The following is a 17,885-nucleotide window of genomic DNA, read 5'->3' as shown; positions in this document are numbered from 1 at the left end:
GGCTGTAGATCAGAGCTCCACCTGCAAAGAGGGAGAGGAGTTTGGAATTACATTGAGAGGAGAGAGTTTGGATTCTGGATCGTAAGGGCTGTAGCTGTGTGTATTTGGGCACGAGACATATCTATCGCTCAGAACCTCCGTTTTCTTATCTGTAAACTGGGTGTCTCCAGGGCCGCAGGAAGTGGAGAGGGGCAGGGCCGAAGTCCTAGATTCCGCTCTGGTGGTTGGGGTTTGGAGTCTGGGAGGACTTTGTGACCGCCTGCAGGGACGGAAAGGACCGGGGAGTGGAAAGACATCGGCCAGGCCAAGAGGCCGCCCAGGATCCCCCAGTGTGGGACCAGGGGGGCCATCTTTGGACGCTTATTCCCTGAGCACTTCCTGTGCTCTCCCCATAAACTTGTCAGGCTCTCCATCACCTCCGGACCTTTGCGTTGGCTGTTTCGTCCACCAGGAATGCCCTTTCCCCCAACTCCTACACTACCTGGTGAGCCCTCAGATAACCTTCCAACGTAATCACATTGTACCCCTCCCAGGCAGAGCCCTGGCTCCAAGCCTCAGCTCCAGGGCACTGGGGAGCATCTTGTAACCAGCTCTGTCTTCTCCCTAGGCCGGAAAAGACTCTGGGAAAGCTGGGAAAGGGCAGGGTCAAGGTCAAGGTGGGACCTGAGAGCCATCGGAACCTATCCCAGGTCCAGAGATCATGTGGCCTAGTGGGTAGGAATAAGTGGACTCTGAAGCTAGATGCTTTTTGTTGGAATTACAGTTCTGCCGTTTTCTTGCATTGAGTCCTTGGCCTCAGTTTTCTCGTCTGTAAAATAGGGATGAGAACAGTGCCTCCTACCTCAGGACTCCTAAAGATGAACTTGGGTAACCTGCGTCTGCCCGCTAGGCATGTGTTATTATTTTTGTTAGCAGTGATGCTGTGTTCACTGTCCCGTCCTCCCAGCTCCTCTCTGACCCATGGATCCACCTGGCTGGGCCAAGATAAAATGTTCCTGGCACCACTGTCTCCCCGGGCTGTTGCTGCAGCTGCTTCTGGCTCCGTGCTTCTCCTCCTACCTGCGTGTGTCCCGAGGCAAGCCCACATGGGTCCCCGAATTGGGGGCCCCCTCCCAGGCCACTGCAGGGCCCTCCACCTGCCCGCCTCTGCGTCTCCTGCTGTGGACGTGGCTATTTAACACCCCAGTAGCTCTGTCCCACTGCTCCGAGATGTGGCCCGGCACAGCTGACTGCCACCTGTCAACCACAGTGAGTACCCTCGGGCGGATGCGGTCCTTGTGCGTCACCGAAAGGTCAGCTCCGGGCCTAAGGCACAGCTCACGCCTTCCCTGCGGCACCCCCCCCCCCCCCCAGCTAGCGCTGGGTCTGGTTCAGCATGGAATCGCCCAGCAACTGCCCCAAACCGAAGGCCCTGGACGGATACTTCATCCTCACTGTGTCCTACCGCCAGGACTCAGATATCTTCACGCCATACAGCTAGCTTGAGCCATGGCCTGGCCAGCCTGTGGACACACTGGTGAACGTCTCGGCCAAGACCAAGCTGGTGGCCTGGGTGGTGGCCAACTGGAGGGCGGACTCGGTCAGGGTACAGTACTAGCAGAAGCTGCAGCCTCACCTCCAAATGGATGTGTATGGACGCTCCCACATGCCACTGCCCCAGGAGGTCATGACCAACAGGCTGTCCCAGTACAAGTTTTACCTGGCTTTCAAGAACTCCTTGCACCCTGACTATATCCCAGAGAAGCTGTGGAGGAACGCCCTGCAGGCCTGGGCAGTGCCAGTGGTGCTGGGCCCCAGCAGGAGGAACTATGAACAGTTCCTGCCACCCGAAGCCTTTATCCACGTCGAAGACTTTCAGAGCCCCAAGGACTTGAACCATTATCTGCTGGTGCTGGTCAAGGACCACACCCTCTACCCGAGCTGCTTCCGCTGGCGGGAGACGCTGCAGCCCAGATCCTTCAGCTGGGGCTTGATGTTCTGTAAGGCCTGCTAGCGGCTGCAACAGAATCCCAACTACCAGACGGTGCCCAGTATCACGTCTTGGTTCACGTGAGCCAGCCAGCCTGGGGCCTGGGCTGCTGGGCATCTGGGGACCTTGGTAGGTGGAGCGCTCCCTTACCTGGGGCTTCCCCTACTGGGCACCTCTGCTGCCAGGAATGTTGCTTCCGTGGGACCTCGCTTGCTAGGAGCTTCATCTGCTGGGGGCGGGGGTGTCATCTACCAGGGGCTGTGGCTGCTGGGCACCCACCAAGACACCCCCTGGGGAACTAGCCTTGGTGCCCCGCCCACTGGTGATGGCTCTGGTGGATTGGCTTGTGAGTACTGCTGCTTTGTCAATGAACCGCCTCGGGGGTATGCAGGTTGGCAATACTGACACCATTTTCGAGATGGGAATGCTCTGAGGACACTGGTGTGTCCTCCCTTACTCCAGATCAGCGGTTCTCACTCCAGGACGATTCTGCTCCCAGGGGACAATTGGAGTGTCTGGGGACATCTGTGGTTGTCACAACCTGGGGGTGGGCTGATAGCATCGAGTGGGAGGGGGCCAGAAATGCTGCCCAACAGCCTACAGTGCCCGGGAGACTGGGGCGCAGAGGGGGTGGGACTGGGGGCGGGGCTGTCTGGGGGTCCACGTGGGGCAGGGCTGGGACAAGGGGACGTTCTACACCTAGCGCAAGGATAGAGGAGGGGCAGGAACTGCCCCCAAAGGAGGGCAAGGGGAGAGGGTGTGACGCGGCGCATGTGACTGTGAGAGCGGGTGTGACAGGGGACGACCACGTGGGGCTTGGAGTGTGGGTGGGCGTGGCCGTGTGTGACTGAACAGGCGGCCCCTGTGTTCTTGCAGGTGACCTTGAGGACGCCCCTCTCTGCGTGTGCCTGACCACTGAGCATGTAAGCATGTGGACCGTGGGTCTGCGTGTGATCCTAAGCCCTGTGTGGGTGGCAGTCTCTGTGCCCTGTGTGAGTGTGTGAATATGTGTGTGTGTGTGTGTATGTGTGTGGCGCGCACTGCTGAGAACCTCAGCCTTGGGGTCTGCGGGGGCAGCTCTGTTTACGTTCCAATTCTCTGGTGGGCTGGGCCAGGGCCCTGTGGTTGGATCTGGGTGGGAGATGGGAAGGCTGAAGTCCCAGGAGGCTGCGCGTGCGCGCACACACACACACACACACACACACACTCACACTCACACTCACACCAAGGCAGCCAAGCTTCAGGGACCACAGACCCGGGCTCCAAGGCCAATTTTCCTGCTGTGTGTCCTGGGCTGAGCAACTTCCCTCTCTGAGGCTCAGGGCCTTCTAGGATGAGGAAACTGAGGCTCAGCTTCCCCAGCGTCTGGGAACTCTGGCTTCTCTGCATGGCTGGGCTGAGTCAGCCCAAACAGTGTAGGAATCCACCACCCCAAACCTCAGAGTCAGAAGATTGCGGGGATGGGTGGGGGCCCCAGCCAGTCAGCCTGTTCTGAAGTTGCCTTCCAAGCAGGCCACCCACGGTTTGGGACCTGGCCTCCAAGCCCTGCTCTCGGAGCTCCCTGGAAGTCCTGCCTGTTAGCTGACTCCAGTGTCTCCAGCTGCAGCCTGGGGGCGTGGCGGGTGCTGGGGAGCAGGGAGCTGGGGGTGTTCCTGCCTGGCTGGGTGAGACTCCCTGGGGGCAGCTTCTGATTTGAGTCCTCCAGCTTCAGGATGGGGGTTGGGTCTGGGAAGGCCAGAGCGCAGATGTGTGGGAAAAGGGGGCAGAGGGCCAGTGTACGAGACACAGCAGTAAAGGAGGGAAGGGTCTGTTCTCCGAGAGCCCCGGTCTGGGGTGGAGGCAGGGAAGGGGAGAGACGACTATGCTCTAGGGAAAGCTGTATGGGAACGGGGAGTGGCGCCTTCGAGACCCCCCCCCCCAGTCTGAGGGGAAGAAGGGGAGGGGTCCACGTCATCTGGTCTCCCGGGTGCCAGCTCCGTGCTGGGAGCACCCACTCTCTTCCCCGCCCCTCCTCAGCCCGTGCAACCTGCCGACCCCTCCCCGCCAGTTGGGAACCCAATTCCCCGGTGCAGCCCTGGGCTTGCCAAACATCAAGGTGACACCACGGGCAAATCTAAACACCGCACCGTACTTTTTCCATCCTCCACAGGGGCTTGTCGTAAATTCTCCCTCGGGCTCCGGCCAGAGCTTTTATGGCCCCAGGACCTAGGTCCCTGAGGACCCGGCTCTGCCGCAGCAGGCGCCGGTTTCGGGCTGGATGGGGTTGGCGCCCGCCCCAGACCTATCCCCGCAGGGAGATGGGCAGCGAGCTATATTTTTAGCTAGTGAAAGGAGATAGTGGCTCCGAGTTCACCCTGGTGAGAGCTGCCCAGGCCCGAGGAGGCCTGTTGGGTGAGGGAGACCTGGTTCACCTGGACCTCAGTCTTCTCATCTGCACTGTATTTACACCTTCCCTCCCCAGAAGGACACCTTGCAGGGAGGCGGGGAGGGAAGGGGCACGGGGACCTGTAGAGAGGTGGGAGAGAAGGTCCCTGCCGACATCCCCCCCATTCACCCCACTTTCCTTTTTGTACCCCGGAAACAAGACCCTCTTTGCATCTACTTTCCTCTTACCCCTAAGCAAATGGAATCCTTCCACCATCCTGCAGGTGGTACCCGCACCAGTCCCCCTTTTCCCAATGGAGATGGCGCCTCCTCCCCGTACGCCCTCATGCCCCTCCGAGATGTGGGCACCCCCCCGAGCGCGTAATCACAACCGGGGCTCGATTTTCCACACTTTATCTTGGTACAGTTATCGCGAGAGTCCTGAGCTCTCGACGGCATTTTCTGTGCATGGGCAGTCTGTCGCGGGGCTTGCCAGGCGGGACGGTGGGTGCCGTAGGGGCGGGGGGCGTGGCCGCCGTCTCGCCAGGCTCGGTGAGGTAGGGTCACACGCAGGCGCACTCGCGCGCCGACAGCTCGTGGACCGTGTGGTAGCGACTGTGTGTGTCCAGGAAGGACACCTCGTCCTCGTAGGCCGTCGGGCGGCAGCAGGGCTGCGCTCGCACCCGCTCTCGCCGCACTCGCCGCCGCTGGCGCAGGCGCCGCAGTCCCAGGTCGTAGACGCGCGCGGCCGCCTCGCACGCGCCTGCGCAGTAGCGGAACAGCACCGTCTCGTCCGACGCGTAGCCCAGGCCCAGCTCGCTCACGCGCACCTCGAGCTCGCGCAGCCCGCACGGCCGGGTCCCCGACCGCGCACGCGCGCGCCGCCGCCGGGGCCCCGCCCGACGGCGCGGACCCGGGGACCTCCCGGCCCAGGGCGTCAGTTCGCGAAGCTCCACCGCGTCCGGGGCGCCCTGCAGCAGTGCACGGTCTGCGAGGGGATGGAGAGAATGGGGTGAGGGTCAGTGGGTGGGTGGGTGGCAAGGAGTCCCCTACCCTCGCTGTTCCCTGAGAAAAAGGACCCTTGTGGAGACTCAGAGGTGCTAGTGCACCCTCTCCCGACCACTTATCTTGCTACAGGATTCCCGCTTATGCACCCTCTCTGGGCGGTGTCGGGGGGTGCATATCCACACCTGCACGCTGGGTCCCCAGGGCTACTGACACCCTTCTCTGGACCCTGCACCTACGATGGACTGCTCAGAACCTGGCACATACTGTACCACATTCCAGCCTGCCCCACCTTGAGCTGAGCTGACTCGAGTGTCTGTCTTCCTCTGGACACCCCCTGCCCCCAGCACTCTCTGTGGACCCCATCCCTATGCAGAGCAGCATGGGATTTTGCCCCTTTTCACTGAGCTGCTCTCACCTCATTGAAGAAAAGGGAGGGCTCAGCAGGGCGTGTGGTGATCCAAATCCCTGTTTCTACTCAGCCCCAGCTGCCCCCACCCCTATGCTGGGCCATCCCCATGTTACAGGTGAGGAAACTGGGCATCCAAAGGGGAAAAGATGTGCCTGAGGCAGGTGCAAGTGGCAGAGAGAGAGAAGCCCAAACAGCAGTTTTGCTTCCATCGTGTGCCCAGGTTTGGCCCAAGTCCAGCCCTCTTCTCCCACAGCTGCTCGTGCCTGGAGCCATAGATCCCCAGGACCCCACAGTCTACATTTATTTCCCAAGTGGCTGCCCCTGCCGCAGTACTTCTCAGCCCCAGGAGATAAGTGCAGACGTTGCAGTGGCAGGCAGTGTTGATAGTGGGTCTGCAGGCAGGGGGCTCCCAGCCCCTGAGCAGGTGGCAGTCACACTTGAAGTTGGGAGAGGAAATCCTGAGTTTAGCCCGCACCTGCCCCCAAGGCTGGCGCACCTGGCTGTCAAGAGAAATAGCTTCCTGGGAGGTCCGAGGGGGAAGGGCTGTCTGTCACCCTGGGCGTGTGTCTGTTCCCACAGGGGGTCTCAGAAAGCTGACAAGCCCAGGTTCGGAGCCTTGCTCTGCCACTGTCAGCCTTGTAGTTTCAGGCAGGTGATGGCCCTGTTCTGTGCCCCAGTTTCCTTATTTGCTCAGTGAGACTTGCAGAGTCCCCACTTTGACTGGGACTGGGAGGGTGGAAAGGGGTGAGGGTGGGGGGGCACCGAGCAGCATCTTTTGAGTTCTTGATGCCCAGGGGCAGGAGCAGGGTGGCCGGCACTGCCTGCTCTGGGGTTAGGTTGAACCTGGCTCACTTCTGATGCCTAAAATTCCACCATTTAGTGTGCCCACCCCAAAGGTGTGTATCTAGAGAGTTAATTCAAGGGATTGCTGGTTAAGATCCAGATGCCAGATGCCCAGCTAAATGTGAATTTCAAGTAAACAATGTATAATCTTCTAGTATATTATCTGTCCCTGCCTTCCTCCAGCAGGCCTGGCCACGTGCACACGGTCTGGAACACAAAGAGATGAGGTCCACACCCCCCTGGCCCAAGCCTGAAATTCCACCATCAGCGCATTAGTCCCAGGGCCTAGAACATTGGGACTTCAGGGGATCGGGAGCCACTCCCTTCCCCCAGTAGGGCTGGTTCCCGGGACAGGATGCCAGGCAGGCAGGACCCAACCATGGGCTGAGATCCTCCCCGGTGCCTGAAATTCCACCACGGGTGCTTTGCCCCCCGGGCCTGGGGCACTAGCTTTGGGGGGCACCCCCCGGGTCTCTGGGACTCAGTGTCCTGGGAAGGACTTTGCCGCCTGTAGGGGGGAGCGGCAGGGGCGGAAGTGGAGCCTGCGCCTGAGGCCACCCTTGTCCATTGTGAGGACAAGAAAGAAGGATTGTGTAGGCCGGCAGGGCGGGTGCGGACGTGCACGCAACCCCTACCCACTGGGGGCCACGCCCGCGCCCCGCCCGCGCGGGTGCATATGTGGATGAGCGCGCAAGAAGTCGAGGCCCACGCACCGCCATGGCCCCACAGAATCTGCAGAGCGCAGGCGCCAGGGGCGAGTGGGTAGCTGGGCCGTGGCAGCCACGCCCGCCGGGGTGGGCGTTTCCATTTTTATACCTCCCAGCTTCTTCCCACGTCGTTCTCTCCCATCCTTCTCTCTTTCTGTGCCTCTCTGTTTCTGTGTCTCTCCCCATTTCTAGGACTCTTCCTATTTCTAGGGGTCTCTCTGTCTCCCCCTCCCCTTGGTCCCTGTCCACCCTGGGAGGTCACTAGGGCCTGGGTTCGGCCTCCCTCTCCCTCCACCCCCGCGCTGCGCTGCAGTGGCCGCCCAGGCCGAATGCCCAGGTCTAATCTCCATCTGGTTCCCTGGCCCCTCAGGGCTAGAGCCTAATTCCTCGTGACAGCTGAGCCGAGAGACCCCAGTTCCCAGTGGCCATCCCCTCCGACGCCCCTGCCAGGCCGTTGTGGGGATTTGCGCCCTCCCTCCACCCCATCTAAAATAAGCCTCTGTGGCCCTGCTCCACTGCGTGAAATTCCACCATTGTGGCCGCTGCGACGTTGGGGGTATCTGACCCAAGACAGGGGAGAGGGCTTACACTGGGCCAGGCGGGCGATTCGAGCGTCCAGGGTGCGAGGCGGCCGGCGCAGCGGGGCAAGCGCGGGTCCGAGGCGGTGGCTGAGGAGCAGGCCTTCCCAACACATCCAGATGGAGAGCACGGAGCTGCAGAGCACCGAGGCCAGGGCCACCGCCTTCCAGCGCTGCATCCTCAGCCTGCGTGCACGGGATGGTCAGCCACACGGCCTCCGTCTGTCTGTCAGGCAACAAATGAACGGGCACGGGGTGCTGGACCAGGCACCGGAGATACAGTGGGGCCCCTGATTTTGAACCACTCCTGCTTAATGATCAATCATAACATAGAAGTGATTCATTCAAGGAACCACTGAACAAGGTTGTGAAGAACGCTGCCAAGGACGGGGTGGGCACTGTGCCAGGGGTAACCTGGGAACCACCCCCATCTGGGGGTCCCAGAGTGCTTTCCTGAGGATTGAGGAAAGTTGAGACCTGAACAAAGGTAGGAGTTGGCCAGGCAGAAGAGAATGGCACCTTAGGCTTAGGCAGGGGAAACAGCCAGTGCAAAGGTCCTGGGCGGTGACCCCAGATGGCCAATCCAGCCGGGAGGCTGGGGTGGCTGGAGCCCAGTGAATTTGGGGACGGAGGTGAGGACATCCCCAGCAGGGGGCACTGTGGGACCATGGCGGCGAGGAGAGGTGGTGCTTCGAATACAGTCCGGGAGGCCGGAGCCCTGGGGTTGAGACATGTTGATGTCCTGGGAGTGACTTCCTGACCTTCTCTGAGCCTCGGTTTCCCCTCCAGACAAACTAATGCCCAGAAGTGGGCAGCAAAGGACTACAGCTGCCCTCGACCCACCTCCAGGCCTTTGCACAAGCGGGTTCTTCCATCCAGAACATTCTCTTCTCCACTGCTTCCCACTCGCATTAAATTTTCAGTCTTAGCTTGGACGGCGGCTCCCTCAGGAAGCCTTCCCTGACTGCTCCAACCCCCCAGCCCCAGGCCGGCGCAGGGGCACTCTCTGGGCCCCCCCAATGCCCTAAGCGTCCCCCATTAGGGCACCAATTACTCAGTGTTGTGGCTGCCTAGTCGCGTCATTCTCGCAGTAGATGTTTAATAACCCAGGCGCACCTCCACCCTATCCGAGAAGCTCCCCGCCACTGAGCGGCCTCCAGCCCGCGTTTACATTTCCCCGCCCGGCTGCCTGGTGTCGGCCCTCGCGGGGCCTGGCGGCCAGCCCGGTGTAAACATTTACACGGAGAGCTGAAAGCCCGGCTGGACGGCGGTCAGCGCCTGGGCTCGGCCGCAGGATGCGGGGCGCCCCCACGCGCGTGTTTCGGGCCGCGCAGCTGGCCAGAGCTGAGCTGAGCAGTTATTTGCGTTCTATTTGCATCTCGTTTGCATGTGATTTGCATGTGGTGGCGCGCGGGGGTGGGGTGGAGCGTGGTTAAGAGCTGTAAGGCTGGAACCGTCTCTCCCCCGCCCCATGGATGCACTGGCACTGGAGCTATGGCAGACAGTAAGTAAGTAAGGACACCTATTAAGCGCCTGCTGTGTACCAGACCAGCTGCTGAGACCACGAAGGAGGCATTATAACCTCCACTTTACAGCTGGGGAAACCGAGGCACAAAACAGAGGGGCTCGGCCAAGGGCACAGCTAGGAAAGGATCTGGGATTCACACCCTGGTTCTTTGACACAACACACACCACACGGGGGGGAGCAAATGCTGTGGAGTTATTCCCAGGACCTTACACTATTGGTGGTATTTGATACGCCATTATTATTACTGTTGGGGGTGGTGATGGACAGTGAGCTCCCTGACATGGGAGCATGTAAACAAACCCTGGCCCAGCCTGGAGATCTGAGGACACAGCACAAGTGCAAAGGCCCTGGGACAGGGCCATGCCTGGCTTGTTGAAGGAACCATCAAGGCAGCCCCGTGTGGCTGGAGCAGAGTGAGCACGGGAGGAGGTGAGGGCAGGGAGGGGATGGGGACAGGTCATGCACGGCCTGTGGGCTGCGGGGAGAAGATTTCATTCTCAAGGTTGTGCAGCAAGCTGAGGTCAGCCCTTGCATTTGTCAGGTGCCCAAACCCACTGCCTTGACTCTTAACGAGCCCCTACTTTATGCCAGATCCCAATCTACAAACTTAATGCGTATTATTAAGTCATTTCAACCTCACGAGTCCTTGTCCCCATTTTACAGATGGGGAAACTGAGACCCGGAGTGGTGAAGTGACTTGCCCAGGGTCACAGAGCTGAGATTAGAACTCTAGTGGCCTCACCCAACCTGGGAAGGGGAGACAGGCAGGGAAACCCACCCAGGCTCAAGACCTCAGGTGGGCAAAGCCCCCTCTGGACTCTGCACCCTGCTTGTCCTCACACCCAAGTCTTGGAGTGGCGTGCCTCGGTTTCCCTGTTAGACTGGAACAAGACCCCTGCACAGCGCCGGCCTAAAACAGGGGGCTGAGAGGGTAGATGGGTCTCCAGCCCTGAGATGGCCCAGCCACGGGAGCCCTTGGAGCCGCAGACCCCCCAGAGCTTTGATGGGGGGCAGGAAAGCAGGGGGCCGCTGTTGGAGGGGGCCCGGCAGGCATAGCTGATAAGCGTCTGTTAACAATGGGCCTTTCTGTATGGGGGTCACCCAACTGGTTTGTCTCCGGCACAGACCTGACAGGGAGCAGGTGTGGTGGAGGGCACAGGGAGGGGACCAGGTGTGCACGATGTGTGTGCTTGTGTCAAGGGGAGGCGGGCACTCACACGGCACACTTGGGGGCTCACCCTCACACCCAGCGTTCCCATGCTCACATATGCTCTGACCCACTCACACACACACCCTCTCACATGTGCCCAAACACTGTTGCACACACACCCTCAGACACTACCCCGCTCACATATTCCGACAGGCTCTTGCACACTCAGATGCCATCCCGCTTACACACTCAGTGTTCTCACACACCCTCAAACACTCACACACCTGAACACCACCACACTCACATGCTAGTGTGTTTCACTCTCACACGTGGGCATTTTATGCACAAACATGATCACCCTCGATCGAGTGCTACCACTCACACACTAGCATTTGCACACGTGCACGCATGCCCTCTGACTTGCACTCAGGAGCTCCCCCAATCACACGTGCCCGTGGAAGCTCCTGCACACCCTCGATACTCACACTCACACACTCAAGCACCTTCACACAGAGATACATTGTCTCTTGCACACTGACACAGAGAATGGGCACACCACACACATGCCTCCTCCAAGCCCTCCTGTGAGCACTTGAACTTGAACTTGTACGTGCACGGGCGTGCCCATCATCACCTGCATCCCGCATTCCAGCCACGTGCACACACACCCGGGGGGCACACACATGAACACACTGCCAGTACTGGCGGGCCCTCGGCTGCAAAGATTCCGGGGGGAGAGTGAGAGGCACAGACACAGGCTGCAAGTGTGAAGAAGGGAAGTGGGGGGGGGCAGAGTGACCCAGGGGAAAGGGCCACTGGTACCCGGCCCAGCCCCACACCTGCTGGCATTTCAGGTGCCACCCATCTGCCCAGACAGGCCCTGGCCCAGGGTCCCCTCCCAACCCAACAATGTCCAGACCCTGGAGAATCCTCACTGCCCAGGGAAGGGGGCACCTCCCTTTCTGGGGGCCAGGCCCATCTGAAGTACAGCAAGAGGGATCTGGGATAGACTTCCACTTCTAGCTGGAGGCCACAGAGTGCTCAGGGCTGGGGCAGGGAAGGAGGAGAAACTGAGGCTCAGAGAGGGGAGATGAGTAGCCCACAGACACAGCCAGGTGGAAACCTCCAGTTATTCAGAGAGCAGAGAAGTAGGGTGAGGGTGTGTGGGTGTTTCTGGCAGCTTCCTTATTATCTTGATGTCCCGGCTAAGTTCCAGGGCTCCACCTTTCCATCGAGCTTCCCAGGGAACACCTGCCAGGCATACCTGTCCATGAGGTCAACAGCCTTTGTCCTGCAGAGCTCCTGACCTCAGGAAGGAAACTACTTCATGCTTGTTCCCAGGAAGAGGAAGGAGGGGAGGGGAACCCTCCCTCCATCCACTCTTCTCTCTAGTCTGGGGAGGCCTGGAATCGGGGCCTGGCTCCATCAGGCAAACTCCTACTCATCCTTCAAAGCCCCAGCTCTTAGAGCCCCCTCCTCCAGGAAGCCATTCCTGCTCCCCATCTTGCCCCCTCCCAGCCTCAGTTCCCTCCCTCTTGCCCAGTTCTGCCAAAATAGTGTCTGGGTCCACGTCTGTCTTTGCTGGATGGTGGAGGTGCTTCTGGAGGGGCACCCTGGGCTGGGTCCTCTGAAGGCAAGGGCAGGCTTTGGTAATTCCATCCACCGTTGCCAGGTGGAGCTGTGGTGCCTCCCTCCACGAGCACCGTTCTTCCTCTGCACTTCACTCCCAGACATGTCTCTGGTCCTCCTATACCTCTGTTTCCCCAACTTCAGAAAGGGCCTGAGGCGGGCTGCCCAGAACTGTGGGAATGACCGGGTGGCTTGTGGGGCTGTCATCACTGCCCACAGGCAGAGCGAGCCAGGCTGGGAAGACACATGGGCAGCTGTGGGGGTGGCCTGCACATGTGGGCCAGCCCTGAGGAAGGATACTTCTGAATGCTGTGGCACCTGGGGTGCAGACAGCTGAATTCGCACCCCCATCTGCCTCTTCCTGGCTGGATAACGTGGGAGCAAGCTCCTCCCCCTCTTGGAGCCTCAGTTCCCCATCTGTACAAGGGGCTGCACAGGACACCTTGCTCATCTGGAGGGCCGTTTCATTCAGTGAAGTCCTGCAGGCCTGGCCGATGTCCTGCAGCAGCTAGGCCCCGAGCATCAGACACGTGCTTGCACGCCCTTAATTCCATTTCCTCCATCAGTGTTACAGGTCTGGGGCTGGCAGCTGGGCCCATTCCCAGGGCAGCCCTGTTCATCTCCTTTCCCCCAGGTGGCCCCAGGGGGTTCCCTAGGGTTCCATTGATGGGGAAACTGAGGCCCCATGAGGGGCGGGACTTGCGCCTCTCTCAAGACAAGATTCAATGGCTCTGCAAAACAAGAAACAAATTCCACAGCCCACAGAAATGTGCCCCCTCCCTTGGAGGGCCCAGGGCCCAGCCCCACCCCATGGTGGGAACCGGGAGGCCGGGGCAGGCGCAAGCCGGCGACGCACATCTGGGGGTAAACCAGGAACATCTGGCTAGCACAGCTGGTTCCGATGTCACATCTGCGGGGGCCAGGGGCCAGCCTGTGGGGCGGCCTCATGGGAGGGTGCAGGCACAGACACCCCCAGCAGAACCTTCCAGGCCTGCCCAGAGGTGGGAGCCCAGCATCTCCTTTCTTCCCCCCAGTCCAGGAGCTGCCTGCTGCCCAATCGCTAGAACCATTGCTGGCTCCCTGCTACTCTGAGAATCAAGTCGTGGGTCCTGAGCTTGTCTTAAGGGGATCTGGGTCTATCTTTGCCAAAGTGAGGCTGAGGGGTGGACATACAGAGAGGGTGATTTCTGGGGAAGACTGTGTTGGCTGCTTTGTGTTAATAGTAGTAAAAAAAATTAGCTAATACTAACACCGGCAAACAACACCATTGGTGCTGTTCTGAGCACTTTACATGTAGTGCCTCATAGAAAGCTGTGGACCATTTTATCACCATTTTGTAGACAGAAAAACTGAGGTCCAAAAGACTGAAGTGACTTCCTCAGGGTCCAACAGAGCGTAAATGGCCAAGCTGGGTTTTGAACTCAGGTGGTTGGGCAAACTCCTACTCATCCCTCAAAGCCCCAGCCTCAATGCCCCCTCTTCCAAATTCTTGACCACTGTACCATTTGGCCTCCCTAATAACAACAACAAGACCAAGAATAATAACACTAACACCTGGCAGTGTTGGCTATTCCATTTATTTAGTGCCAAGCACTCTGCTAAGTGCTTTCCACATTTTTGATTATCCCCGCAGTCCCTGGAAAAGATGTTATTATTATTATTATTAGCCCCATTTACCACAAAGGGAAACTGAGGCTTGGAGAGGTAGAGTGACTCACTCAAGGTCACACAGAAATTAAGTGGCTGAGCTTCGGTTGAACCTGGGTCTGACTCTAAACTTGTTCTCTCAGTGTCTCCACAACCCCAGTAACGAGGGTGATGCTGGGGGAAAAGGGAGAAGCAGGGTCTTGCTGCTTGGGAGGCCAGTGGGGCTGAGATCCAGGGAAGTAAAAGGTTTTCTCAAAGACACACAGCAGAGCAGAACTAGCAAGTAAACAGATGGCCCACATGGCAGAAAGCCCAGTGTGCCAGGCTGGGTTCTGCTCCCAACACATTCACCCAACACTTATTGAGTGCCTACTGTGTGCTGCACCAGTCAGGGAACTCAGGATGACCAAGGCCAACCTGGGCCCCCATCTTCGCCAAGCTCACCATCCAATCAGGGAGATGGATAATAAAAAAAAAGAAAGAAAGAAGGTAATTTAGGGAATTCCCTGGTGGTCCACTGGTTAGGACTCAGCGCTTCCACTGCTGGGGCCCCAGGTTCGATCCCTGGTTGGGGAACCTAAGATCCCGCAAGCCACGCAGCCAAAGAAAGAAAGAAAGAAAAGAAACAAGGTAATTTAGAGGTTGACAGTGCAACAACAGCCCCCAAATAAAACAAGGTGAAGCGATAGTGACTGGTGCTGCTTTTAAGCTGAGTGGTCAAGGAGGGCTTCCCAGAGGAGGCAGCATTTGTGCTGAGCCCACTAGAAGATCTAGGAAGAGTGTTCTAGGTGGAGGGAACCACACGAGCAAAGGCTCAGAGGCAGGATGATGGCTTTTCAAGGGGACCAGTGTGACCAGAGCAAATGGCCAGGGGACAGCACAGGGAGATGAGGAAAGATAAGGGGGTGTCCTGTGCCCCGCAGGGTCAGCCCTCCATTCCCCACCAGTGCCTGGAGCCCTCTTCCTGTACCGGCCGCTACTCGGGCGTGTTCTTGGGAAGGCTGGGCCGGGGAGCGTGCGCGTGCGTGCGTGCGTGCGTGTGTGTGTGTGTGTGTGTGTTGGGGCCACCAGCTTTTCAGACCCGCCGTTTCTGGCCCGGCCCTCTGCAGCTGGCCCGTAAAATTCCCACCTCAACCATACCAGGCGGGTCTGGCTTAGCCAGGCTGGTCTGGGACCGGCCTCGCAGGCATCGGGCGGGCAGGGGGCCCTCCCTGGGGGTCAATAACAGGATCAGCCTAATGAGGCCTGGCACGGCTAAGCAGCTGGCATGGGGCCCGGTGGGTGGTGCGAGGGACGTGGGTCCTCCGGGAGTGGCCAGGAGGCACAGACCCCAATGCAACTCAAACCCTCACACTGGTTTCCTAGGAACCAGGGGACCTAAGTCACCTCTTCCATGTCCCCAAGTTCAAATTCTGCCTTGGGTCCCTGACACACTGAGCTCTTTCAGCACGGCCCCTCTCTGGGCCTCAGTTTCCTCAACTGGGATGTGAGATCCACCTGCTGGATTTCTTCCAGGACCAGCCAAAGCCTGAGTTCACTTGGATTTGAAGGGAAGATCTTTCCGCTCCTGAACACCCACGCCATAGTGTCCCAGGCCCCATTCAGGCTTACTTTGCGGCTGTTACCTCTCCTGAAAGTCCAGGAGGCTGGCTGGCTGGTTTGAAAGCCTCCTGTCCACCCCCTAACCTGCACCCCGGCCCTGCCAAGTGCAACAGGCACCAGGCCTGTCTTGTTCTCTGCTTCATCCTACTACACAGCTTGGCACACAGTAGCTTAGGGCTTGGGAATTAATTACATTGAGCATAAGGAAAGATCCCTCCAGCTCGCTCAGCCTCAGTTTTCTCAGCTGCGAAATAGAACCAGCCTCCCATGGCGCCTGCTCAGTTGATGCTCACAGGGCAGAGGGAAGACCCTATCTCCCCTCGAGGGCCCCAGACCCCTCTGCCCCACCTTGGGGGACCAGGAAAATTGCATCTGCAGAGGAATCCCACAGCCTCTCAGCAAAGACAGCTGGGCCCAGGGATGCCAGATGCATTAAAGACCCGTTCCTCTCTCGGTGTTTCCAGCCCCCATCTCTAGGAATCCGTCCTTGAAGGCCCCAGTACAGTTCTCCCTCTGTCAACCTTTCAGAAAAGTCTCTCCCTCCCATGGTCACCCCAGGCACCCTGGATTTTCCAAAATCACCCATGCTATTTCCTGCCTCCAGATATTTGCATATGCAGTTCCCACCACCTGGAATGCCCTTGCCTTTCCCATTTAGAGAACTCCTACTCATCCTTCATAGCCCCAGCTGCAATGCCCCTCCTCCAGGAAGTCTCCCCTGACCCTCCTACCCTGAGGTAGTGCCTTTGCTCCCCACTCTGGGCTCCACCCTGGATTCAAGTCTGGAAGGACAAGGCCCAGGAGTCTGACACCAAACAGAGTCACGCACATCATCGCTGTCCAACAAACATTGGTGGAAACAATGTCTTGATTGTGTCCTTGTGCCTGGCTGCAGACTGTTTGGTTCCCTCTCCTGTTCCAGGCTCTTGAAAGCTATATCCTCTTCTCACCCCCCTGAAAACTAAGGCCTATAACCTGAGGGACAAGCAGTGATGGTGGAATTTCAGACACTGTGCCCAGCTGCAGGGGGGCATGTTTTGTTTTCTTCCCTGCACCCCTGGAACTAGCTCTTTGCAGGTCGCTGGGAGTGGGCTGTAAGGCCTGGGAGTGGCTGCAGAACCCCGAACCTCAGCAGTCCTAGAATGAAGGGTGTGGGGAGGGGTGTCCAAAGGGCCCAAGGCAAGGGGCTGGGGGGTGGGGAGAAGCTGGCAAAGCTGGGAGTCTCCCCCCACTGACATCCGCCTAGACCAGTCACGCCCCATTGGGGCTTCCTCAGCCCGGGGCTCTTAAAGACAAAGAGTGTCATGGAACAGACAGAAAAGGATGCAGGGCGGGGCATAAAGGAGTGAGGAAAGTCAGGGGTCTGGCCTTCCATGACCCCCACCTAGGCCCCTGGTCCTGCTCCCCAAATCTGGGCTGGTGGCCCAGCCTTGCAGGTAACCACAGGCCCGCTGAGCCAGGCCAGTGGCCCCATGCTATATGGATGCTAGTACTTCTTGGGGAGGGGACCATGGTGACATCCACCCCTGGGAGAGGCCACTTCTCTCTCCAGTCCCAGCCCACATCTGCCCACTGTCTGCAGCCCCCTCGGCCTAAAGACTGCGAACTGACAAACCGCACCTTCTGGGAGAATTCTGAGACCATCCTGAGCAAGATGCCTTTTGTAAAAAGCGAGGAAGGAAGACAGCCTCCGCTCCTTCAAATCCGGTCTTTGCCGTTAAGCACCCCCCCCCCGCCCCCCGCAAAGGGTTTCGCGCCCTCTTGTGGCTAAACAGCGGCTCCAGGAGCTGAGAGAGCTAGGCCCTTACCGGAGGACACCGTGTCCCCGGCGGCAGCGGCGGCGGCGCGCAGGGAACGCGGCTGGAACGCGCCGCTGACAGATGTTTACTTCTGCGTGCAGCTGGGCCGCGACGGCAGCCCTCCGCCCAGGGTCTGCGGGATCCGGATGCCCCCCGCGGCCCCTTGTAGACCACAAGGCATAAGGGGTGTCTGGGTCTCGCCCTCCTAGAGGCTGGGGAGGGGATTCCGGCTGCCCCCGCTTCCACCCCTCTCCAGACGCTCCCAAGGGCTTTCGAGAAGGCAGAAGCGCTCCCGCCTCGTCGGACAGGGAACCCCCCCTCTCCTGGCCAGACCCTGGCTTGGAGAGAAGCTTAAGATCGCCCTCCCGCTCCCCGCGCCCCTGCCACGCGCGGACCTGTCGCCCCTTGACCATACCCTCATACACACGCTGGTTCTTGGCTAGAGGCGGGAAACTACCGATCTACCCGGAGTCCCTGGAAGCCCTCCCAATCTCTGTCCCTAGGGCCGGTCCTCCCCCCGCGCCGGTACCGCGCGGGCCCGCCGTCTGCCCTTGCTTACCTGCTCCGGGCGCCCGATTAGCCGTCAGTGGCAGCCGCGCCTGCCGCCCGCGTCGGCCCCAGCCCCTGCCCCTGCCGCCGCGACCGCCATCCG

The 17,885-nt window shown here is 59.5% G+C and overlaps 1 protein-coding gene and 1 pseudogene across 1 annotated transcript; one reads left to right on the top strand and one right to left on the bottom strand.

Moving 5' to 3' along the window:
- The first annotated feature begins 750 nt into the window (after positions 1-750).
- LOC114893429 lies at positions 751-2,053 on the top strand (annotated as a pseudogene).
- A 2,666-nt stretch (positions 2,054-4,719) lies between these two features.
- Positions 4,720-17,878, bottom strand: NRTN (neurturin). The gene is made up of 3 exons (XM_029219213.1): positions 17,793-17,878; positions 7,889-8,104; positions 4,720-5,321 (listed from the first exon to the last, which is right to left on the bottom strand). Exons 2-3 carry the CDS (start codon positions 8,055-8,057, stop codon positions 4,897-4,899), a joined length of 594 nt encoding a protein of 197 aa, XP_029075046.1. The 5' UTR covers positions 8,058-8,104; positions 17,793-17,878; the 3' UTR covers positions 4,720-4,896.
- Between the last annotated feature and the right edge of the window lie 7 nt (positions 17,879-17,885).

Source organism: Monodon monoceros, unplaced genomic scaffold (assembly GCF_005190385.1).
Source record: "Monodon monoceros isolate NGI ecotype Baffin Bay Population unplaced genomic scaffold, NGI_Narwhal_1 Super_Scaffold_12, whole genome shotgun sequence".
In the NCBI taxonomy this organism is placed as follows: Eukaryota; Metazoa; Chordata; class Mammalia; order Artiodactyla; family Monodontidae; genus Monodon; species Monodon monoceros.
Note: the sequence above shows the minus strand (reverse complement) of the source record. Positions and strands in the feature narration are given on the sequence as shown.